Raw genomic sequence first — 25,127 nt, forward strand, 5'->3', positions numbered from 1 at the left:
CATTTTTAAGAAACATTACTAACAAGTATGTAACTAGAAACGAACCAAGTCATTAGGCAAATACTTATGTATGTACATTAGGGTGGCCCAAAAATGTATGTGAAAAAGTAAAGTCGGAATTTTTATGCTCTCACCATCTATGATTGTTCTATACCGAAAAAAATATGCCTCTATTATTTATTTTGAAATCAATAAATATTTTGTGGCCGCTCAAAGAGCTCAAAGTTTTCCATGTATTTTATATGGGAAAAAACAACTTTTCGTAGAAATGGTATCGAATTCTGGAAATTAAATATTTTTTTATCGGAAAACTCTATTTCTCTTCAGGAGATTCCCTATAATAATACCCAATTATTTAAAAATTTTTTCTTAGTCACGATATTTTATAGGTTTGTCAAAAACCCCAGATGCAATGGGGGGATAAATAAAAAAATCTTTAGGATTAATAAATGGTTAAGTAAACAATTGGGTATTGTTACTGGAAGTCTCTTGGAGAGAACCAGAGTTTTCCGATCGAAAAATATTGATTTTCAAGAATTCTATACCATTTCTACGAAAAGTTCTTTTTCCTCATATAAAATACATGGAAATTTTTGAGCGCTTTGAGCGACCTTTTTTTATTTCAAAATAAATAAATATGGGTGTATTTTTTCGATATAGAACAATTCTAGGGGGAGAGAGCATTAAAATACCGACTTTACTTATTTTGGACCACCCTAATATATAATGTACTTGCAAACATAAGTTTACTAAGCGATACGCTTTTTTCGACTAGGAGACAGGATCTTCAGCATTGTGACAACAGGCGCTTCGAAGGACATCGATACAACAAACGACAGCAAATACGATGCTACCACAAGTCCAAAAAATAATATAACCTGAATAAAATGTTTATTTAATTTAGTTAAAGAGTCAAAAGACAGCCAACTCACCATAGTATCACCGCCCAAGTGTAGTGGGGCGTCAGTGTTTAGCGCCATAGATCGAATGACGATCGGATGTACCAGATATGCGCAGTAGGTGACACGGGAGAACGGATACAGAAAAGGGGCTGAGAGTAAGGAATTAATGTAGCCACCATATCCTGTAGAGCATGCAATTGTGATCCAAGCCAACGATAATGCCCAAGCTGAGTGGCTAAGCGAGCTATACGCAGCCGCCAATAATTGTGATAAATCAGCGCGATACAGTCCGAATACCAGAACAAAGAGATTGAGCATGGCCAACGTCCAGAGAGTGGCCACCGTAAGACGTGGAAAACGAATTTTACAGTTGGTGCGAAACAATATCCAGCCAACTGCCATCCCGATAAGATAAGGGCCCAGACGCGTCCACGGTTTATCATATATTTTATCAAATAACGCCAGAGGGTCGTCAGTGTCGGGTCGATGGTTGTTAGTAAAAGCTATGATAGCTGTTGTAATCCAAGACGACACCAAGAAAACTAAAGTGGTACATGCAGACAGTTTAAAGTGCCTTACTCCGATGATCAGTATGATGGCGCCAATAATGTAGAACTGTGTATCGTTGGCCAAGTACCAACTCCATAGCATACACTAAAAGATGTACATAATTAAAATTAGTAAATACTGGTATATGACGATATAGCCGAAAAATTGTAAGTGCCTAATTACCATTTGATCTACTGGGAACAGTGTGTTGATATACAGTAAGTTGCGCCACCAATATTTTGGGCACGTCTCATGATCCATGGTCGGAGGATCAAATATCGAATATGTGGCCAGATACTTCATAGTAACCTGTACGACTCCAAGCACAAACATATATGGCGCAGTCAATCTAAGAATCGTGGCAAAATTTATTGTTCGTTAAGTTTTTCACAAACGTGTATGAAAGTACATATACATATATAAGCATGTTTGTACATATCGTCGCTACCATGTCCACCTATCGAATGATTTTTTTTTTTCATTTTCGATACGTTGCGCACGCGTTTAGGATCATATGTAATTTGGCAAATCGTAGCATTTCTAGTCTTCTTATAAGCAGAGATACTGGCTTTAACAAAGTGTCGAATCCCACTTTTTTTCTTAATGACAACAACATTTTTTACAACAGTTTTTTTTGCTCTCCTGAAAAGTATCCACTTTCACATTCGATAGTTTGAAATGGTAGCGACAATAAGGTCGCCAACTCTGGGTGAAGAAACGGGGATTGGGCCGACTTTCGCTGGGAATTGGATGTTATTGATTCTTAAAGTTTTGTAGAGATGTATTGTGGAACGATTTCCCGTCACATTTGGTTTGGACACAAATCCACAATACATCATCCTTCTATCCTGTTGGAAACACCAACCAAAAGGATAATAATTGCAGAAAATTTTGTGAACTTAATATCGGATATTCATTAAATATGGAACGATACGTCGTTTTTTTTTCAATATTTCAACTGTCATGTGAAGTTATATTCATGATCCTTAGGTTATGCTCGATTGTGTTAAACCGCTTGAAGAAATGGAATTAGTATAAACGCATACGAAATGCTCATTTTGCCGGAAGAAAACCCTATAATTGATTTTAAATAATTTTTATTAGATAGTCGGACCTGAATTTTCCACTGAAAATAAAATCTAATCGTCAACAAAAAAACACTGTTATGCGACATTTTTCTACTCAGCTAATTACAGAGGATTAGTATGATTTACATTAGCGGAGCAATTCGGACAACGCAAAATGATGCTTTAAACCTATTTTTAGATCTTCTGCCACTAGATCTAGTGGGCCAGCAGATGGCATCTCTTGCTGCACTTCGGTTAAGGAAGACAGGGCAATGGGAATCGGGATTGCTGGGTAACTCCTGCATTCTGAAAAAATATAGCTTTCTTCCGGGCTGTATAGTCCGTTGTGTTGAAACTCTGGTTCCGGATAGAAACGTCGTCATGAATATCCCAAGCAGGGAGGAATGGGAAGAAAACTACTATACTCCACCCGGTAGTATTTTCACAGACGGTTCAAAAATGAGCGGCGGAGTGGGAGGAGGGCTCTTTTCCCGAAGCCCGCCCTGAGCCGTTCATTTCGACTACCGCACTACTGTAGTGTCTTCCAGGCTGAGGTCTCAGATATGATGGACGCTGTAAACGAACTTCGTACTGATTTAAAAGGTGAGGAGGTGTTCATCTTTAGTGACAGCCAGGCAGCAAATTAAAGCTGTGAGCTCCGTCACAATTAAATCAAAAATTGTGCTGGACTGCCGCCGATCTCTGCAAGAGGTGGCTAAGCAGAACAGTCCAAACCTCATTTGGGTTTCCGGTCATGGGTACATTCAGGGTAACTGTATGGCGGACGAATTTGCGAGGGGGTAACGATCAAGCAGATTCTTCCGGGTAAAGACCGCATTGGTATGCCCTTCGCCACTCACAAGTTGCTTTTAAGTGAATTTATCTATGCTCGCGCGAGCGAAATATGGGTGCAAACTACGACCTGTCGAATTTCTAATCAAACTTGGCCTAGGTGGGATCGAAAAAGGTCTCGAAGCTTTTACTCTCTAAAAAGGGATGATATATCTCACACAATCGGTGCTCTAATGCAGGGTTGTTGTGCTAAAACAATTTCGCGGCACCCCTACTCTTCAAATGTCTACGAAAACTAGAAAACACAATGCAAACTTTATGCTCCTTTAGCGGTAATGTGAGGACTGAAATAGTGATGGGAAAAGTATCGAGTATCGAATAGTATGTATTTGATACTGTTGAGCAATTTGAGTATTCGATGGGTATTGAAAAAATTATGTCGATACTTCGTTACTCAAACATCATCGTTGAAATATATTTTCATAACAAGCGTCGCCAAAGCAAAGTAACGGGTTGCAAAATTTACAATGGTTAAATGGAGAATGGTTTAGGAGAGCAGTGTATAATCAGGTTTCAAAAAGATAATTTACCGGAACACAATGTGGATCAAAAAAACGGCAATTCTCTTTGGAGTGATTTTGATAAAAAATCTAAGAAAGCTCACAAAAGTTTTTTAGCGTCTGCTATAGTCGAGGGTAATCAATATATTCAAGAATATTTATTAGAGGGACATCGAGATCCGCTCGCGTGGTGGTAAGAATAGGAAAAATATGTATATCCCCAAATAGCTGAAATAGTTAAAAATTATTTATGATAAGTATAAGTGTAACAATAAGCTTCAACAGCAGTTCAGTAGTTTCTATGCAATGTTTTCGAGTGAAAACATTTTTACCAAAAAAGAGTCACTATGCGTAAGAACATAAGGATACAAGTCATACGATTTTTATCGGTTTTGGTGTAAGGAATTTTTAACGGAATAATGTAAAAGTATGTCGGCCGCTGTGGTGTAGTGGTAAGCAGTGCGCGCTTCCACTCCGCAACGCCTGGGTTCAAACCCTGGTCAAAGCAACATCGCAAAAAAATATAGAAAAAAGGTTTTTTTCTTAGCAGCGGTCGTCCCTCGGCAGGCAATGGCAAACCTCCGAGTGTATTTCTGCCATGAAAAAAACTGCTTCTCATAAAAATACAATCGCCGTTCGGAGTCGGCGTAAAACTGTAGGTCCCTCCGCTTTGTGTGACAACATAAAGGCGGACGCCACAAATCGGAGGAGAAGCCCGGCAAAACACTAACATATGTGTAAGCGCCAATCTATTATTATTAATGTAAAAGTATCGAATACTGTGTACTTGTTTCCAAAGTATCGAGTATCGATCGATACTTGAAAGTATTGAAAATTTACATTACTAGACTGAAATTGTTTTGATGGTTTTGTTATTTCCTTTAAGTTTATTGAGGGCTTTGAAATCATTTGACGCTGAAAGCTTGCTGATTTATTTGTTTTTAACCGACTTCACAAACAGGAGAAGGTTATCTATTAGTCGGAATATTTTTTTATTATTATTTTTATCTTTATGTACATATGTTCCCGCATAACTTTGGACCACGTTAAGCGATTACTATAGTTCTTTTTTTTATAGGAAAGGGGTTAGCTCACAGGTGGTCCCATTCTAACTTGGTTTAAATCCGATCATTGAATCATGAAGAGATTAACGATAACCTTAATATTTTATATGAGCATTGAAGTCGGTTTTGTTTTTTTGCTTAAAAATTACTTGTTTATGTAAGCATTTGATGAAAATGCAGTCTCACATAGAAATGTGAAAGTAAAAGTCACTAGTATTTTTAATGCAATCTTGCCAGCAGCAGTGTTTTCTGCATAGACTTGCATCCAGAACTCTCTCAGCTCCCTTCGTATTCAAATTTAATATTCAAAGTGCTGTCTTCACTTATGTCCAGAAGGTTTTCAATAGCTTAATTTGTCATCTCAGTAGGATTACTTTTCGGGTCACATGAAAACGGGTTTGTTATCCAGCTGTAGACATTCACAGAGTCAATGTTGGGAAAATATTCGACAAATTTTTTTTCTAAACCTTCCAAGTTAACGCTGGTAATGCGCGTTAACGCTAAGAAAATAACTTTTACAGCCAATTTCACAAAAGCAATTTATGTGAAAAATGATTTTAATTTTTTGAATATTATATGGAAATTGACAGAAAATAAAAGATCATTTTCCATTTGAATTGCTGGTGAAACCGACTGTTAGCAATTTTCTTGGCGTTAACTTCGAAGTTACATACGTTTTTCTGATTTACTTTGTTTACTTATGCGGTTTTCATGCAAATTGCTAGAAATTCTAAAATATACATGTCACCAATAAAAAATCTCGACGTGCTAGAAAAAAACCAAAGATGTATTTTAATTTCGCAGGCCTCTGTTATCATCGCAGTGTCATCCAATACGGGTTTTAAATCTAGTGACGGCATCTTCCTAGTCGCCAGGGAATACCGACGGGTCATACAGTGACTTCTCGTGGCGTTTTCTGCCTCTTGCTTCATCCTAGACATTGCTCCTTTCGTTTTTCCAACCAATGCAAATATCCGCACACTTGCTCCATTTCAAACCATTTTTCTGTACAAATTTGTCGATAGCTTTAAAAATTTCGTCGCTAGTGGTGTAAGTCTTAAGTACTTCGCTCATCAAAAGTTCTTCTTCGATTTGCATTGCGAATGGGCACCTCACCAACACGAGAACAACATCAAGTCCTACTAGTTCATCAAGTTGCAAGCTAAAAAATTCACAAGTTTTCAAACTTTTTATAAGTTCGTTCTCGACTGCCTCTAAAATCGTGTCGATTCGCTTTTTCACAGTGTGATTTTGAAGTTCCAAAGAATAAGTAACAAATACACGTGCGTGAAGCTGCTGCGCTCGTCATGAGAGCAGCCAAGCCAGCAAAAAATCCGAAAATTAATCCGAAAACGGGAAGATAGGTGGATGAAACGCGGATTAGGTCTATAAAAGTACCGAAAATGGTTGTGAGAAGGGTACGTTTTCGGCTATTTTTCTGAAAATTTTTTGATTCAGTTTTTAGTTGACAAAACCTACTGGGGAACTACGCGTAAGAGCGAAATACACCACACAAGCGGCTTGACAGACCAATCGAAATATACTTTTGCTGCAAGCCATTTGTGTTGTGTATGGGGTTTGACGAGCCGCTGAAGGCAATATTAATAAAAATCAAAATTTTTTGTTTTTCTGGCCACCATGTTGAAGTTTGACTCATCCGCTTGCGTTGTGAATGGAAAGTTTAAAGAATTGGCCCGCACCACTAGTATACTCTAGGCACTAGCGGCACCCACTTTGGGAAAGCCTGCTCTAATGGGTCACTGCCTTATAGGTAAACATGCAGAACGACGCGGAGTGCCTTACCATAGATGCTGCGGAAGTACGGTTGCCAGACGTACTGATTTTATCAGTACAGTACTGATTTTTCAACTCTGGTACTGATTTTATTCATTTCTTCAATCAGTACGCTAATGTCCTGATTTTTCAAAATTCGTACAGATTTGTACTGAATTTTCAATTCAAACAAAATACTTTAGGATTTTCTTACGGTTTTTACATAACGTTGGAACTTCCTTAAACTGTGCTGTAAAAAGTAAGAAGAAAATAATTTAATTATAGTTGACATATTTCAGACCATGTTTCATATGCCTATGAAATAAATACCACAAAAAGTTCAATAGTTTTATGGGCATATCGACGGGTCGTTGCGTACCAGCTGCGATAATATAATGGGGTTTAAATTATTTAAAAAGAAGGCTGACGCGTTGTAATATTCAACAAAATGTTATGAATTCACTGAGGGAAATAACGCATAGTAAACATGAATCTTTTCTTTTCGATTATCGTTTAAAAATGTTCGTATTTAAAAATAATACTTTCATAACACGCACGCGTGGTATTGATTCAAACTCAACATTTAAATGCACATTTACATGTCTGGCTGTAGCTGAGTGCGCGAAGATGCTTGCCACAATTTGCTAATTTCCAGAGGGTCAGGGTTCAATTCCCATTACAACCAGCATGGAATTTTAATATTTTTTTAACTTAATTATGAAAAAGCAATCGGTAATTGCAAATCGCTTCATTTTAATATGGGCGTATTTGAATTGATTATTTCTATACTAAATACTAAAATTTGTATACTTAAATGTATTACGAGTTGCGTTGGTGCTCTTTCATATGCGTATTTTTTTAATTTAGCAGGCTTTTTTAATTCTAAACTTCTTTCTCTCAGTGCACCGGTTTAGTCTGTTAAATAGTCACATTTCGAGATAGTTGAACTTTGCACAAGCAATAGTTGATGATTAGTATATGTACCTAAATACGTTCAAAATGACGTGCACAGAGTTTTACAATTATATTAAGGAAAACAAGTTCTCAGCAACGAAAAATATGACTGATATTTTAATGTTATCTTGTACTTAAATTTTTTTCTTTCATGAAACCTAGAGTACTTATAAGTACAGTGCCGTACAAAATTATTGGCTCCGAGGCTCTTTCATCAGATCACAATTTCTAATCAGATCTTTTAGAAAAATTTCAGAAATGTAGCTTTTGAGCCAATTAATGAAGTGTAAGTCTGAAGTTGCCGGCAAATTTCGTTGATTTTCAGCATTTATTTTTTTTTTTGCTGACAGTTTTTTCCATATAAAAAGAATTACAGAACATAGTTTGTATGGAAGAAACTCTCAGTAAAAGCAATACCAAAAATCAATTAAAATTTAATGGGCTGCAAAACTTCATTTTAAAAATGTTTATAAAAAGTCTGATTAGAATGTTGCAAATTTGTATGCAAATTTATTGAATTTTCCCGAGTTTAGCACAAAGTTTAGAAATTTTATTTTTATGTTTTTTCATATATTTATTATAAACTGTATTTTTATAAAGAATAAAAAAAGGTTCATGCATTGTGAAAAATTCTCTGTGCTTTAGTTGTAATAAGTTGTTTTGTTTTGTTGGCGTACGTTGGAATGATCTCATGATCTCATGTTTTTATGTTTTTGTTTTTGTCTGTCAAAATAAAATTTCACTACATCCTTTCGCACGTCGAAATGAAAGAGAATGGGGCGAGAGGCCCTCCCTAAAGTGTCCCGGTTTGGCAACAGCGATATCTGGCAGCCCTATGTTAGAGGGCTTCGGGTGTACGAATTTGTTGTAACATCAGGAGTTGAAGACTTGCTCTAGCTGCTAGTCTCTTAAAATTTCCTCCAATCACGTCGTAAGCAGATTTCCCATGTGAACTTGCAACAAAGTTAAATTCTGCCATTTCCTTGAAGGGATTTTCATGATTTCAGTCCTTTAGTAAAGTTAATATCATTTATTCATATTGCGTTTGTTTTTTACACACCTTTTCTCTTTAAAAAATATACAATTTCATAAAATTTCAATGTCTATTTATCATATTGCTCAAGCGTTAGACGCAAACGCATAAGTAGCCCATTACGCCCATTTGCGTACTTAAAGTTGACATTATAGACAATGTTTTTATGTAAAAAAAAAAAATTTTAAATGCTATAATCAAAAAAAAAATTTTATAAAAAAAAATTTACAAATACATTTTATATCATTAAGTTTCGTTGAAAGGTTTCCAAGATACAGCACTTTAAGGAAAGGTATGTATGACGTTTTCTTAAAATTTAAGTCCCGTGTAAATAGGCAACCCTACGTCATATCGGCAAAATATGCTGCACGTATATTCATGTCACCTAGACCTTCAATCTCTTCAACTTTCATCCAAATCCTGAGAGGTCGCCCACAGAGTTGGCCGCGGTGACATGAAATGCCTCATAAATAAAAGATAATTTATTGGCTTCTGTGTACAATGATGTGTAAACTCATGTTAAAATGAATAACACTTTTATTTTTTATGAACTATATTTTATTTATATACCAAAATATTGTTAAAAACAAGTACTCTGGCGTTTTAAAGTATTATCTGTTACTCATATTCATAATTTTGCTTTGAACAAAAAAGTCATGAAAACTACTGATTTTTTTAGTATGAAAAAGTCTGACGTACTGATTTCGCGCCTAAAAAATTTGGTAACCCTATGCAGAAGTTGCAAGAACGATGAGGAGGAGGATACAGTTCTTCACATTCTCTGTAAATGCTCGGCATTATCGAGAAGCAGATTACGCTTTCTGGGGTCTCCTTGCTTTAGTGACCTTCACAAATTGGGAGATTTAAACCCTAGATGCCTGACGAGTTTCAAAATGGGAGTGAAACTCTTAAGACCGGTCCACATAGAACTATCGCGTTGGCTTTGGCGTTGGCGTTGGTTTGACAGAACGCACGTTAAAAGTATGCTTGCTACAATGAACGCTTGGCAGCGAATGCTTGGGCCACTAAATTAACATACTAAAGACTGATAAATTAATATTTCATATCAATATTTGCATTAAAGACGATATTTCTTGCCCGAACTTGATTAAAAAGGAAAAATATTTCACATAATTATATTTATTTGAAAGTTGGCCATATTTTTGCTTTGTGTTGGCGTGAGCGTTATCGAATTTGGGCTATGTGGACGGGTTCATTTGAATTCATGTATTCATAGTCAGCTGTTGAAGCGACGCCAACGCAACGCCAAAGTTCTATGCGGACGGGCCTTTAGTCAGCCACATCTACCTACCTACCTATGCCCCGTTTACTTTATGACATTAACAAGCCAGTCCAGTCACCCAGGCTAGCGCTGGACTGGGATGAGGACTGTCTACACTATGCCAGTTGTTCAGAAGCCAGTGAAATGAAAAACACAGTGGCAATGAAGTGAAGTAAAATAAGTTAAAATTACTTTTGAAAAAGATTCAATTATTAACGACACAAGAAGTCAGTTTGATAAGGAATTAATAATACTTGAGTCCAAAATCATGTAATTGGTTGCAACTGCTTCTTTGTTTATTCATGAAATCTTCATAAATAATGGATATTCACACCTGCCTGGTTATCAGTTTCTTCTTCTTCTTTATTGGCACTGTAACCGCCTAAGCGATTTTGGCCAAGTCTTAAACAGCACGCCAGTCGTTTCTCTGCTGTGCCAACTAACGCCAATTGGAAATGCCAAGTGAAGCCAAGTCTTTATCCACCTGGTCTTTCCAACGCAGAAGAGGCCTTCCTATTCCTCTGTTGCCAGCATCGCGGCCCGCGTTGAATACTATCAGAGCTGGAGCGTTTTGTCGAACGACATGATCTAGCCAGCTCAGCCGCTGAATATTAATTCCCTCCACTATGTCTATATCGTTGTAAAGCTCATTGCTAACGGGTAAAGGCCACTAAATCTTTCGCAGAATCTTTTTCTCGAAAACTCCAAGAGCTGATTCATCAGATGTTTTCATTGTCCATGCCTCCGCGCCATAAACCAACACGGGCATGATGAGTGACTTATTGAGTGTGATTTTTGTACGACGAGAGAAGACTTTACTTCTGCATACTCAGCAGGGGAGCCAACTCGTGGGGAATTCCCCGATTTGCGGGGAATTTCAGTTTGCGTGGGGAATCGGGGAAAGGACCGCTTTTTGTGGGGGATTTCATTTTGCGTGCCAAATCGGGGCTTGAACTGTTTTTTGTGAGGAATTAGGTGTTAACTAATTTTTTCTTTTTTTGCTTCACTCATTTCATAATGACTTAAAAAAGTTGCATAAGAAATGCAACTGCAAATAAAAGTACTGATTATGCAACCCAATTATGCAAATTTCTGTTGATTTTCTAGAAATTTCTTTGTCACATTTGCTTTCATATAACGAATAAACAATTTATTTTTATATGGAACGTAAAAACGTTCTAAACCCTGCAAAAATCGTTGGATCATGTAGTCTATTTGTGGTAAATTGGAGTACTTACAAAAGTGTTCCTCTGTCATGCTGTAGCGGACCAACTGGTGTCTCTGCGCTAGCTTATTGTTTGTTATCCGATCACTTAATCACGTGATTGAAGTTGAGCATTTGAAGGCACATTTGCATTTCGGGTTCGAATACCGTCAGAGGCAACATATAATTTTTAATTTTTGTCTTGTCTTTTTATTAATTTCGAAAAAGTATTTGAGAAGTGAAGAACAAAAGCGTGTACAAACGAAAAAATATAGCAACAATGCCATTGTTATTATGTTGGAGTAGTTTTGTGCTACTCTGATGTAATGCGGGGATGGAGTATATGGTCCTGCCCTAGGACATCGCAATGTTAATTGGAACATATTTTTTATATGAATTGTGGTTAATTTTGGAGTACTCCTTGGTCCTTAGGGAGTACTCTTTACACGCATGCATGGAGTAGTCGCGATTTTTGCAGGGAAACGAAAATTTTTAGCCACTTGAAACTTGCTTTTTATTATACTAGAATTGATTGGGCTACAAAGCTTTCAAAAATCATTCTAGAAAATCTAATTAAAAAGCTCGACATTTTTACGAATGTTTGTTGAATTTTGTTTAAATAATTCATAAAGTTCGAAGTGCGGATTTATATGGGTTTTGTTAAAGAATGAACCATATTAAAAAAATAGCTCTAATTAAATAACAAACAAAAAAATTGTGAAAACTGGTCAAAATTTAGGTCGACTTAAGTTTTTCCGACCATTGTATGTATGTAAATATTATGTGTACATTTTTTATTTTTTATTTGTTGACTATATAAACGTTTGGTTTGGTTTATGAATACATACATATATATTAAAAAACTAAACAGAAAGACCAGCAATGTATCAAAAGACCTACAGTCAGAAAATAAAGTTTAGATACAGCGATTTTTTTTACAATACGGGCAACTATTTTAAAATAAATAATTTTTCGCAAATTTTTTATAAAAACATGGTTAATTCTACAACACAAAGCCTAAAAATCAGAGTTTCAAACCTTGTGCAAAATTAAAGCAAATTCTCTAAACAAAGCAGTTTTTTAGCCCATTGAATTTTAGCATAATAAAGAGCAAGTATGAGGAAGCTAGGACTTACCATTGATTTTTGGAAATTTTTTTTTGTTGAAGGTGCCGCACATTTTTTCCATATAAAAAAATTATCGAACATTATTTTATATGGAGAAAATGAGCGACACCTTCAACAAAAAAAAAAAATGCTAAAAATCAATGGTAAATCCTAGCTACCTCAAACTTGCACTTTGTTATACTAAAATTGAATGGGCTAAAAAACTGCGTACTCAACTTTTTTCTAAAGAGTGTAAATAAAAAGTGCAATATTTGAATGAAAATTTGCAGAATTTTCTTTCACTTTGCATAAGGCTTGGCACTCTGATTTTTGGGGTTTTTGTTGTAGAATTAACCATATTTTTACAAAAAATTTGCGAAAAACAAAATGTTTAAAAAATAGTTGCCGGTATTGTAAAAAATTCACTGTACCTTTACTTTACTTTACTTTTTGACTGACTGTATCTATGGGCGGTGAATTTTATGAAATTTTGGACAAAATCGGGGAGTTTCATTATCGAAATCGGGGAATTATCAAAAATTAGTTGGCTACCCTGATACTCAGTCCAAAGTAGCACTTGTTGGCAAGAGTGATTCTCCATTGGATCTTTAGGCTAACATTATTACGGTGGTAATGCTGGTTCCTAAATTAACGTAGTCGTCTACTTTTTCAAACTTGTAACTGTCAACAGTGACGTGGGTGTCAAGACGCTTATGCTCTGACAGTTTGTGTGATGACAGGGGAAACTTCGTTTTGCCCATGGTGTAATAATAACAAGGTGTTGTCAGTAACTTAACCTCACTTTTTCGGCAGGTCTATTCCGGTCACGCATTTTAAAGTAGTAGAAAAAGTACTAACTATTTACTACTTTTAATCCGTTCGTGCATACTATTTCAAATTAAATGTAGAAAAAATGTTTAATTACAGGCTTATAAGCCTGAATATATGTTTGTATCGTAAGCTCCACACAGGTTGCACATATATTGTAACTTATAAAAAAGTGCAGGCCGTAAAATAAGGCAATTTCCTATAAAACTGTAAATGATTTTTTAAGTAGATTAGTAATAATAATACTAGATTGGCGCTTACACATATGTTAGTGTTTGACCGAGCTTCTCCTCCGACTTGTGGCGTGCGCCTTGATGTTGTCACACAAAGCGGAGGGACCTACAGTTTTACGCCGACTCCGAACGGCGATTGCATTTTTATGAGAAGCTGTTTTTCATGGCAGTAATACACTCGGAGGTTTGCCATTGCCTGCCGAGGGACGACCGCTGTTAAGAAAAAAACCTTTTTTCTATATTTTTGCGATGTTGCTTTGACCAGGGCTTGAACCCAGATGCTGCGGAGTGGAGCGCGCACTGCTTACCACTACGCCACAGCGGCTGACATATAGATTAAAACACATAAATATCGATAATATAAGCGAAGTCGTAATTTAACCATGCTGCCGCTCTATTCTAGTGTATCAGTAGTCCATTTGGCTCGATATTATGACAATGCAGCAAAAGATATTTAATATAAAAAAATCGCCTTTCCATACGATTTTTGTGTACGTCTTTTTCCATTGATAACTACGATATCTTTTATATTTTATATTTTGAGGACAAAAATTATACAAATCCAGCAATTTTAAATATTAATATCGTTCTGAAAACACCAAGTTGGTTAAAAATCAAGATAAAATGAAATACTAAAATGGAGTATTTTAAATACAATTTCCCAACTAATAGCATTATAAAAATTAAGACCGGCAGCAATGAAAATAAGCATGCCGATCTTGTCAAAATTACAACAAACACGTCGCTACTGACAACACCTTGTTATTATTTCACCATGGTTTTGCCCTTCTTCACTACCAGATCCATTCCCTTTGCTTCCTATATACACTTCCAAAACACGTAACCCTTGTTTTACCGATAATGTCGATGTCGTAGGCATACGCCAGCAATTGCACGCTCTTGGAAAGTATTGTGCCTGAGCGGTTCAGTTCTGTAGCTCTTATTATCTTTTCCCCCGCTGTACTTGAATAGTTTGGCTGCCAGGCCGTCAGCTACAGCAGCTTTGTTGTTTTTCAGCCGCATAATCTCTATTCGTACCTCGTCATAGTCAGGAGTTGGGACATCTCTGGGACATCGCTGTTTCCCTGTCGGCCAGTATTTCAGTCTCTTCGCCCAAACTTATTCCGGTCTTTCCCTCCTTATTGCAGCAAATTCGGCGCGCTTCCTTTTTCAGTTCCTCATAACGGTTCCATATGGCTCGCGTTGCGCCCAATCGTAGCGTGGGGGTATCTTTTTTCTCTGCATCTTCTTGACATTCCTCACCGTACCAATTGTTCTTTCGGGCTAGCTGAAATTTGACTACTTCATCGGCGGCGGTACTTAATGAGCGGGAAATGTGGTTCCACTGCTCGCGTATGTCGGTTTATTGAAAAGTGCTCTCAGAGAGCAGGTGTGAGAGTCGAGTGGCGAATGCATTGGCCATCTGTTGTGATTGTAGCTTTTTGACGTTAAGTTTTGTTGCATTTTTACAGGTCTATTCTGCGCTGGTAATAAAAGTTTCGTAACCGGTAAATTAAGTTCCTGTCAAATTTTAAACCCTTTTCGAATTCTGTGTACTCTTGTAAGCGGTAAATTTGGTTACCATCTCATAAGCTAATAACAAATTATTGCCCCGTGAAATATGCAATGCCAGAATCTCCACAATTCTTCATAGCTGAATTGCTGAATATTTTAACTGCATTACCAACGTAACTAGAATCGCGGTGACAAGAACTGGTAAAATTTTTTGGTAATACAATTTTCCGGTTACAAAATCTTCGGTAACGTGCAGAATAGAGCTGTAAGGCGCACATTTTTTGTTGCACAGAGGCGGGCGCGTATCTTTACTGAAATAAGATAGTGGTCCGAGTCAAGAATAATAAAATACAAGATTGCGCATTCCCGGCGGAGATGTTATTCCTGGGGTAAAAGTAAACAAACCCGAAGAGCAAGATAAAATAAAATGGCAGAAGAGCCAATTATCTAAATATTCCATTTTTCGATAGGAAGCGTGTTTTAATTGCTTTAAATTGTGAAAATAAAGATTTGTAATAACAATTAATAAAGAAATAACAATTTTATTTGTTATTTAAAGGTAAATATTTTTTTTTGTTATTTAAAGTCTTAGAATTTTATATGTAGATATTTATAAGTTTGATTTGGTAACTCTTATAAGGGAAACACAACCCGGAATTTCTTTGCCACATTCCGCTGTTATAGAGCCCCTAAACCACACAAAAACATTGCGCAATATCGGGCTTGCGTTGGTCGTTTGTGTGGTGTATGGCGTTGTTTGTACTAAATTGCACAGTTATTGCGCTAAAATCAAAATCATTTTGATATTTTGCTCATGCTTGTGTTATTGTACAATAATTTGTGTTCGTGCTGCAAAATATACAACGCACATTCATATTTCTTGCGCATATTTACTTCAGCAACGTTTCTCCACAATAAGGTGTGCGCAATTTTATTATTTATTAATTTCCACAATATTGACTTGTACTAGTTTCGTGTTGCGCACTGATTTTGTGTGGTTTAGGGGCCCTATAAGTTTGTTTTTCGTTATGCAAATAAGCATCCAGATTCTCTGTTTTTGTTGAAGCAAGTAATATAAAATTTTTTTATAACTATGGATTTAAATATAATATTTTATTTGTTATTTGTTTTTCAAATAAAAGTTTAAAAATAACAGTTGTGTTTGCTTTTGATACTTTTTGATGATGTTTCTTCTTGGCAACTGATACCCTTTTTTCAAGCTCGCGGCAACGCTGATCGCGAGTCCGAGTCACGGTTCCAAATTTTTGAATTCGTGAAACCGGGACGCACAATAAGTATGTTCTTTTGCTCGCCCGAAAGTGGCCAATTTGTGTCTCTTTGGTTGGTTCTCGGGCTGTTGAGAGCCATTTTGAGCAAGTAATATTTGCTTCTTATTAGCCCGAAGTCGGCCGGACTTTTTTTCCGGGCGAGTTTGTGAAAACTGTCAAACTGCCCGAAGAAGAGGAAACATTTTAAACATTCAAATTTTAGCTAAGAAATATGTGCATATTTAGCGGTTTTTCTTTCATTGATTAGTGAAAAAATATTAAGTGAACCATTAGTTTAACGTTATTGTGTTTGCTGTCGCTCAAATCTTAAATTTATAACTTTGAACGATTTGACGTGTAGAGCCCTTCCGTACCTGGCGTCCCTTACTACTGAACCAGTTGCACGTATCTCACATTTATCGTGAATATTGGCATAAGTCAAAAACTCTCGATAGGTTAATCATGCATTTCATAGTTTCAGTGAGACACTTAGTAATTTTTTATGGGAAACAACGACATTTTTCGTTTTGTGCCGTTTTTCAGCAATACAAATGGAATTTTTTTCGATACACTACATATGAGTTGTTACTTATTTCGTATTTTTGCAGTCCTACACTTACTAAATCTTTAGTAAAAGTCATAATTTGAAAGCTTACAAATATTCCCTACTGAATGACTGCAAATAATCCGGAATAATTACGTTCCAAGACATATTATTGCTAAATTACGAAGCACAAAATCTTTAATTGGCTATACTGAAATGTATGACATGAGTTGAGTTGTGTCGTTATGGCAGAGGACCATCGATATGTGGTCGTCTCTTGACCATAAATTTCGCACTTACGCTCATTTAGGTAAAATTACATACACAATCTGTAACAAACGACATAAATTTTAATGCTGTATTTTTGGAAATTTTCTTTTTAGAAAAGCAAAGCAATGTAAAATTAGGCCATAAATAACAAAAAATAATTTAAGGACGAGTACACCTAAAGTTAAACATTCTAAAAATATAATATTTATTAACAAAAAACCAATAAAAACATCCACCACATGGTCAAGTCTAAATAGCAGCGGAATAGCTGCCCGAGATAGCAGCTATAACTTCTACCAAAATGTAAATTGCTGTTGATTTTCTACAAAAATGTTCATTAATAACGGCCTCAAGCTCAATCAAATTGTTGAATATAATTGTTATAAGGCCATAAATAACAAAAAAAGTTTAATTTCATATATAAAAAATTTCATAAAACGAAGCTTCAATGTTAATATGATTACTTAAAAACTTTACTAAAATTTAAATAAAAATGCTTGTATGTATAGGGCAGCACTAAATTATTGGCACAAGTAATTATTTACAACGAATGCGACATCTTTTACTTAAACTTTTCGGCGAATTGTTGTTTATACTACAACAAAAACATAAAAAAATCTCTTTACTTCGTGCAAAACTCATGAAAATTCAGTAAATTTGCCTGCACGTTGGCATTTTAGTATAACAATGTGCCAGTTTGAAGTTAGTAAAAGAATCCTATTGACCTCTGGGAATTTATTTGCAGGTTGTTTCTTGCAAACAAAAAAAATATCGAACATATGTACTTTGTACTTCACTCATTTTAACCGGGACACAATTACAAATTATACTTTTACCATACGGCGTATTGTGGCAATTAGTAAATAGAATATGTAAATATTTACAGTGTTCTAAATTTTTTACAACGAGATGTCTAAATTTTTTTCTTGCCGAAAACCGGGAATTTTGCGTCCCGGCATGTATTGTACCGGAACCAAGACATAGCTCTTAAATCCGGGACAGTCCCGCCGAAACGGAACGGTTGGCAGCCGTGGTCCGAGTCAATGTTTGGCCTTCGGAGTGTATGTACGTCTAAAACACTGGGAGCGTGCCTTCCGCCTATCTGTGGCTCAGTAACTCAAGGTTACTTATGAAAAAATCGGAACATGATAGAGCTGCTGTAATAAAAACGTTTGAAGACCTAGCAGACTTTTCTGTTTAGTGCTTTTGGATTCTTTTTTGTTTTCATAAATGAATACTAGAACGTTTTTTATAGACAACAGCTCTAACATAAATATCAACATAAATGTCATAGAAGATTTAAACTTTTTAACAGTAGAAAGAAATACTTTAACCTTGTTCATCAAAATGTGAGAAGCCTACGACAGAATTTTAATTCATTATGTTTGAACCTGGAAGCCTTTGCTCATCCTCCAGATATTGTGTTTGTAACGGAAATATGGATCTATTCTTATGAAGTTAATGATTACCATATTCCCGGTTACAATTTCTTCGCGAATACTAATGATTCATACTCGGCTGGTGGTGTCGGAGTTTTCGTACGCAATATATATGAGTACGATGTTACACGTTTTTGCCTAGCAAGTGTGGATATTTTAAAACTTAATTTGAATACTAAAAAGGAACTAATTAGTTTTGTATGTGTTTATAGGCTTCACTCAAAATCGTTACAGGTATTTCAAGAAGAATTTTCTTCTGTTTTAGATAGGGAAACCACAGCGAATCTAGTCATATTAGGAGATTTCAATATTGATTTATTAAGCGCTAACGCTACAGTAGATAACTATCTTGAACTGTTGGCAAGTCATGGCTTGACATCTTTTATTAAAAGTATTACCCGGCCAGTTTCTGGAACAAATATAGACCATATTTATGGACGCTTCGATAGTAGTACACTTAGCCCATCTGCGGGTTTGAACTTTGATCTTGGAATTTCTGACCATTGTATGATTGGACTGAAAATTAGTTGTTTAAATAATGTTCGCAATTTCAATAATAACAGTCCACCAGTCATACAGAAAATAAATTTTAGCGCTCTTTATAATTCACTTCGTTTAGAAAAATGGGAAAGTGTTTATGCTGAAAAGGACGTGAGTAAAGCCTACAATTTATTTTTGTCTACGCTTCAAGCACACATAACAGAATCTAGCTTTGTTACTTTTCCCAAAAACTCGAAAACTATTCTCAAGCCCTGGGTCAATTGTGATCTACTTAAGAAAATTAAACTTAAAAATAAATTACGCGTGAAATGTCGCAACCACCCAACAAACACTCGCCTACGGAAGCGTGTGAAACTCCTCACATACAATATTAATAAAGAATGTCGTTTCAGGCATGATCATTTTTATAAGAATAGATTTTTAGCTGCGAAGGGTGACGTGAAGAAAGAATGGAATGTGGTCAACGACATTCTAAATCGTAATAAGAAAGCCGAAACTAATCCGTTTGTTTTAGATATCGACGGCGAACTTGTTTCTCACCCTTTAGACGTTGCCAATCATCTCAATGATTTTTTCGTTACAATTGGAAAAGAGTCCGCTCCAAAGAATAATAATATGCGCTGTACTTGCAACAACCACTTACTTTACTCTGTAAATACTTCTCCCGGCTGTAGTTTCTTCTTTGAACCAATTTCTGGGTCAGAGATTTTAAGTTTAATAAATTCTTTAAAAAATGCTGATTCTTCTGGAATGATGGTATCTCAAACCGTACTTTAAAGAACATTGCTTTATATGTTGTTGATATTTTAAAGCATTTATTCAATTTTAGTATAGTCACAGGAGTGTTTCCAGCCGACTTAAAATGTGCTATTGTCATACCACTACATAAGAAAGGGAATAAGAAAGATAAAAATAACTACAGACCTATTTCTCTCTTGCCATCAATCTCTAAGGTTTTTGAGAAGACTGTTAAATGCAGAGTCTTGCAATATTTGGATAAAATAAAGTTTTTCAGTCCATTGCAATATGGATTCCGGTCAGGAGTATCTACTGAAGATGCTCTTCTTAACTTTTGCTCGTTTATTTATAAAGCAATGGATGAAAAAGGGACTTGTGCTAGTCTTTTTGTTGATATAACAAAAGCTTTTGACATGGTCGACCATAATATTCTTTTATGTAAATTGCACTCAGCAGGTTTCCGTGGAAAAGTTCTAGATTGGTTTGAGTCATATCTAAATTTAAGAAGTCAAAGCGCACCTAGACAAATTGATTTGGGAGTCCCGCAGCGGTCAGTCCTTGGACCAATTTTATTTCTGATTTATATTAACTCGCTTTTTTTCAATGCCTTTTGTAGGAAAAGTCACAGCATTTGCAGATGACTTGGCAATCGCTTATAGATCAAACAATGCTTTCAATCTTTTTGTGGACATAAATCACGATGTGCACCTCCTAAGAGAATGGTTTGCTTCTCATAAACTTATTGTAAGCAATAAAACTAAACTAATGTATTTTAGTCTTAGTGGCAAGGAAGTAACTAGTGGTGATATTATTTTTCACTCTGCAAGCTGCTTGCGACATAAACTATGTACTAATACTTGTATTGAAAACGAGTCTCGTGTTATTTATTTTCCGGATTCAAACTGTGACGCAACATGTTTCAACGTCGAAGTTGTTTATAATTTTAGATATCTGGGTGTTATAGTCGATCACAACCTAAGCTGGTCTTCGCATATCTCTGCCATGAAAGTTTACATGCTAGCAACCGTTCGCTCATTTTATCGCCTTCAGAAACTATGTGCAAGCAGTGTGCTAAAAATGATGTACTATGGACTAATACAGTCTAAACTTCAATATGGAATAAGTTGCTGGGGCAGTGCATATTCTAGTAGAATTCAACCACTCTTAACTTTGCAGAAGTGTCTTATACGTAGGATTTGTAATGCTAGCCGTTTAACGCACTCGATGAATCTCTTTAGGAGACTAAATATTCTCCCTGTAAGACACTTGTACTACTTTAAAGTTTTAAAATTTTTTTTTATGAGAAGTGGTTACTTACGAAGTCCTATATACACTTCACTCATATTAAGAAGCAATTCTAATACAAACGTCACTGTTCCTGCCTCACGCACAACTCTGTATCGAAACTTCTATACCATAGTATCGTGTATGATTTTCAATAAACTTCCCGATGATATACAAACAATTCGTAGAATAAGCGTTTTTCTGAAGCAGGTGAAATTATGGTTTCTTGGTTTAAGCCATGACGATATTCAAGTTCTGTTACGGCCTATCACATAACCGGCGTCCGACTTAATAACATAATAACATTGCAACATATTTTCTTACTACTTTTTATTTTGATTTAACAAGTTCACTTGTAAGTTGCTTGCTATGTAATGAACCGATGTACTTTATTTCTATTAATTTTTAAAAAAACTTTTATATTAATAATTTATTTATCATCAATGTTAAACCTTTATAACTCCGGTAAATGATATTTTTTTTGCGCCCCACATTTCTACATTTCTACATCTCTATACTTCGATTGTAATTATAACAGTAAATGGTGTTATCACTGTTCTCATTTTGAACACTCAACGCCATTAGCTATTATCTTATTGTATCTATTTTACTGTATGTTCACTAATGTACAAACTAATGTTTAATTTCTTTAAATTTCATAAGATAATAATGAATAAAAATGAATGAATGAATCACCACACGATTGATTTGGTTTCTCGTTTTTCGATCTGAAGACAACCATCAAGCTTGGTAGATATTTTTTTCTGCTGGAACCTAGTACTACATAATACCATATTTCGGGCCCCGGCGAAGTCGATAAGCCTGAGTTCGTTAGCGGACGTTTCGTCGTGGAGACGGAATTTTCCGACAGTGGCGCCAAAGATCAATTCCTTGCCTGCCTACCTTGGCATTGAAATCATCAAGCACGATTTTGATATCGCGTCGGGGGCAGCCCTTATATGTACGCTCTGAGCGCTCATAGAAGAGATCCTTGGACGCCTCGCCTTTCCCCTTCGTCGGGGCATGGGCGCAAATGATCGAGATGTTGAAGAATCTTGCTTTGATGCGGATTGAGGCGAGATGCTCGTCCACAGGGGTGAATGACAGTACACAAATCCAACATCGAATTCGCGCTCTTTTACATGACAGCTGTAGTAAATGTCGCAATACACCAGGCATTTCTTATCTTGCGTCGCCCAACGCATTTCTTTAATGGCGGTGATATCAGCTATTGTCCTTATGAGCACATCAACCAGCCGGGCAGAGGCACCTTCCACATTAAAGGTCCGGCTATTTGTGGTGCATGTACTCAAGTCATATACGTTTACTGTGGTCGTCGTTAAAAGAAGAGGGTCTCATCCGAGGCTTTTTTCTTTTCATTGGGCTTTAACGTGGCGGGACTCAAACCCAGCGCACGTGAGGTCTTATGCCTTCTCATGCCCATCGGTTGTTTCGTCGCTAAGGAGATATAAATATCTGGACGTCGTAAGCTGCGATTTGAACCGGACGCAAAAGAATCACTTCTGGCCACTTCTACGCGAATGGCAGTCAAAAGCTTTTCCCACTTACGTAGGCTTCTGGTCACTATGAAAGCCATACTGGCATGCCAGTATTGGCGTGAAAAGTAGATCGGTATCCCAATTACTGGCATGAACTTTTTACTGGAATGAGGTCATTGAGCGCTTGTTTATATTATGCAAGTAACAGGACACGCTCACTGAACTGGCTTGCTACTGGCAAAAATGTCTATTTACAATGGAGCGGTATGCGAGGCGATGTTCGAAAACGAGAACGCAGCAGTTTCTAAAAATATTTCTACTTCATGTGGTTCAAAGTGTTAGTTAAAAATAACGTGATACTTGCCTCTCACTCGCGTTCACATCGCTTTCACTCTCGAATTATTGAAAAAACCTCGCATTGCCAACGCGTGACAGGTAACAGCTGCCTTAAGCAAACTTTCCAAAAGTTGATTTTCAATCAATTTTTGTGAAAAATATAATATTTTTTAAAGCTAACAATATTTGACAACTTAGAGACCGACTAATTAAAAAAAATCAGTTGCTCTACTGCTAATCTACCTGTTCAATATGCCTTGGGTTCATCTGAGCGTAAACCAAAGAATAATAAAATAAACACGCTAGGAAAAAAAATTAATCGGGCTCTTCGAATTTATGAAAATGATACATATGCGAGTATAATTTAAATTTTAGTTGAATAAGATATTAAATAAATGAAGGCGGTCTTTTTCGTAAAAAAAAGGCATTTTTTCCGGCGAAGTCAGGGAGGGAATTAAAATTAGGTGGCGACTCTGGTATTAATATGTATCTACAAATGCGTGTACATCATATGAATTTTATAGAATGTAAATAAAATTTACCTCATGAAACGATAAGCGACCAATCCCAAGAAGTGTGCAGTACCAGCCGCCAGTTCACTGCTGCCTTTTGTGAGTTTATTCAGTTTTCCTTTGGCATTCGTGCGAAAATACAAATATGAAACCAAAAAGCCGCTGATAAAGAAAAATGTGTCCACACTGAATGGTCCGTTTGTGACAGCTTGGAAGAAGAAGTTTTTCTCCACTTCTTTACGCATCTCCATATTATCTGAGTATTTGAAAACCACTATGCAGGTATGTCCGAGTATAACCCACGCCATTGAAAAAGCGCGAAGTCCGTGTACGCAGGGAATAGTGTCCGCGCCGACATTCCTATCACAAATGGCATTGAAGTTGGTAATGGCCGAGAAGGAAAGCAATAATTCGGAGTAAACGCTAAGTTTTTCGGGCTCGTGAAGATGAACTTCCAGATGTTCATCGGAAGTGTTGTTACTGCTACTTGGACCGCCGTTTACTTCACGCGGTATATTCAGTACGATATTCAACTCGTTCAGCGATTCCTTTATTGACTCTTTCTTGAGCGACTCATGAGCCATAGAATCTCCGTAATCGGATGAAGCACAACCTATGCCTGATGAAGTCTCACTATTATTCATCATCTCCTTATCTTGAAGGCGAAGTGCCGCCTTCAAGCGACTCGTCAAGTAAATTTCGTATAAAGTGCCGGCAATTATTAGAGTAAGGACCAAAAATGAAACAACGCTAAGAAAAAAACAGAAAAAGCGATTGGTGAGTAATCAAGTCATATGTAAATATGCAGACATAATTGTTTTATTATTTATATATGTACATTAGACTGTCCCACTGACTGTTTTGTCTTAAAACCTATCCAACAAAAATTTCATGCAATTCGGACCACGGCGTGCCGATTTGCAGTCAAAGTTATGAGAATAATATTTGTCCAGTTCGCGTGTTTTGTTAACTTACTCATTTTACTTCTATATAAGGGGATATTACTATACTCACCACAGTATACGGGCATAATATTTAATAAATCTTCGTTTTTAGTTTTTTGTCAGGATTTTTTTCAAAGGACCATAAATGATAATATATTTCCAAAAGTTTACACAAAATATGGATATATGGGTTAGGGCGGGTCGAAAACCAAATTTTTCTCAAATCCCTTGGTAATAGTGAAAGTATATTGTACACTGAAAATAAAATCTGCGTAAATATAACGAAAACTTGCGTAAATCTTACGAAATTTTTCGTCATTTTGAGCCACGAAAGTTTTCGTTGATTGTACAAAACCGTTTTCGTACATACTACGAAAATATGAGGCATCAGATCTTTATTTACGAATGTATGGTACAACGCTCAATAAAAATATTAAAAATAAAATGTTAATAAGCCACAATAACATTGACAAATACATAGTTTAGGAAGAGCCTGCCTGAAACTATACGAAAGCAAATAAGCAAAAGGATGTATAGAATTGACAACAACAACCACGCTGTCGAGTTTAAATAGCGGCAAATCAGCTGCACTTGATAATAGTTCGTTGAATAAGGAAAATGAATTAGCAACAAGAGTTTACGGGGTGTACATAGCCCAGTGGTTAACGCTTCTGACTTTGAACATCGATTACGCAGGTTCGAACCCTGCTGAAGTCTAGAAAAAAAAATAAGTCTGATGAGGAGATGTGGTGATCTCCTAAATAGCTGCTATAACTTCTACCGCTTAGACTTTGTTGCTTTTTAAATTTTTCCTAATAAACAATCGTGGTACAAAGCTCAATAAAAATATTTAAAAAAAAATGTTAATAAGCCACAATAACATTGACAAATACATAGTTTAGGAAGAGCCTGCCCGAAGCTATACGAAAG

General features: G+C 36.2%; 1 protein-coding gene across 1 annotated transcript; it reads right to left on the reverse strand.

Moving 5' to 3' along the window:
* Positions 1–650: 650 nt before the first annotated feature.
* LOC118753231 (nose resistant to fluoxetine protein 6-like) lies at positions 651–24,008 on the reverse strand (the record flags this gene model as incomplete). The annotated part of the gene is made up of 4 exons (XM_036488107.1): positions 651–878; positions 933–1,556; positions 1,635–1,800; positions 23,284–24,008. Coding segments are annotated over 4 exons (1,644 nt in total), but the record flags the coding sequence as incomplete, so codon positions are not given.
* Positions 24,009–25,127: the final 1,119 nt, after the last annotated feature.

This window comes from Rhagoletis pomonella, unplaced genomic scaffold (genome assembly GCF_013731165.1).
Source record: "Rhagoletis pomonella isolate Grant_MI unplaced genomic scaffold, Rhpom_1.0 Rhpom_scaffold_02238, whole genome shotgun sequence".
NCBI lineage: Eukaryota > Metazoa > Arthropoda > Insecta > Diptera > Tephritidae > Rhagoletis > Rhagoletis pomonella.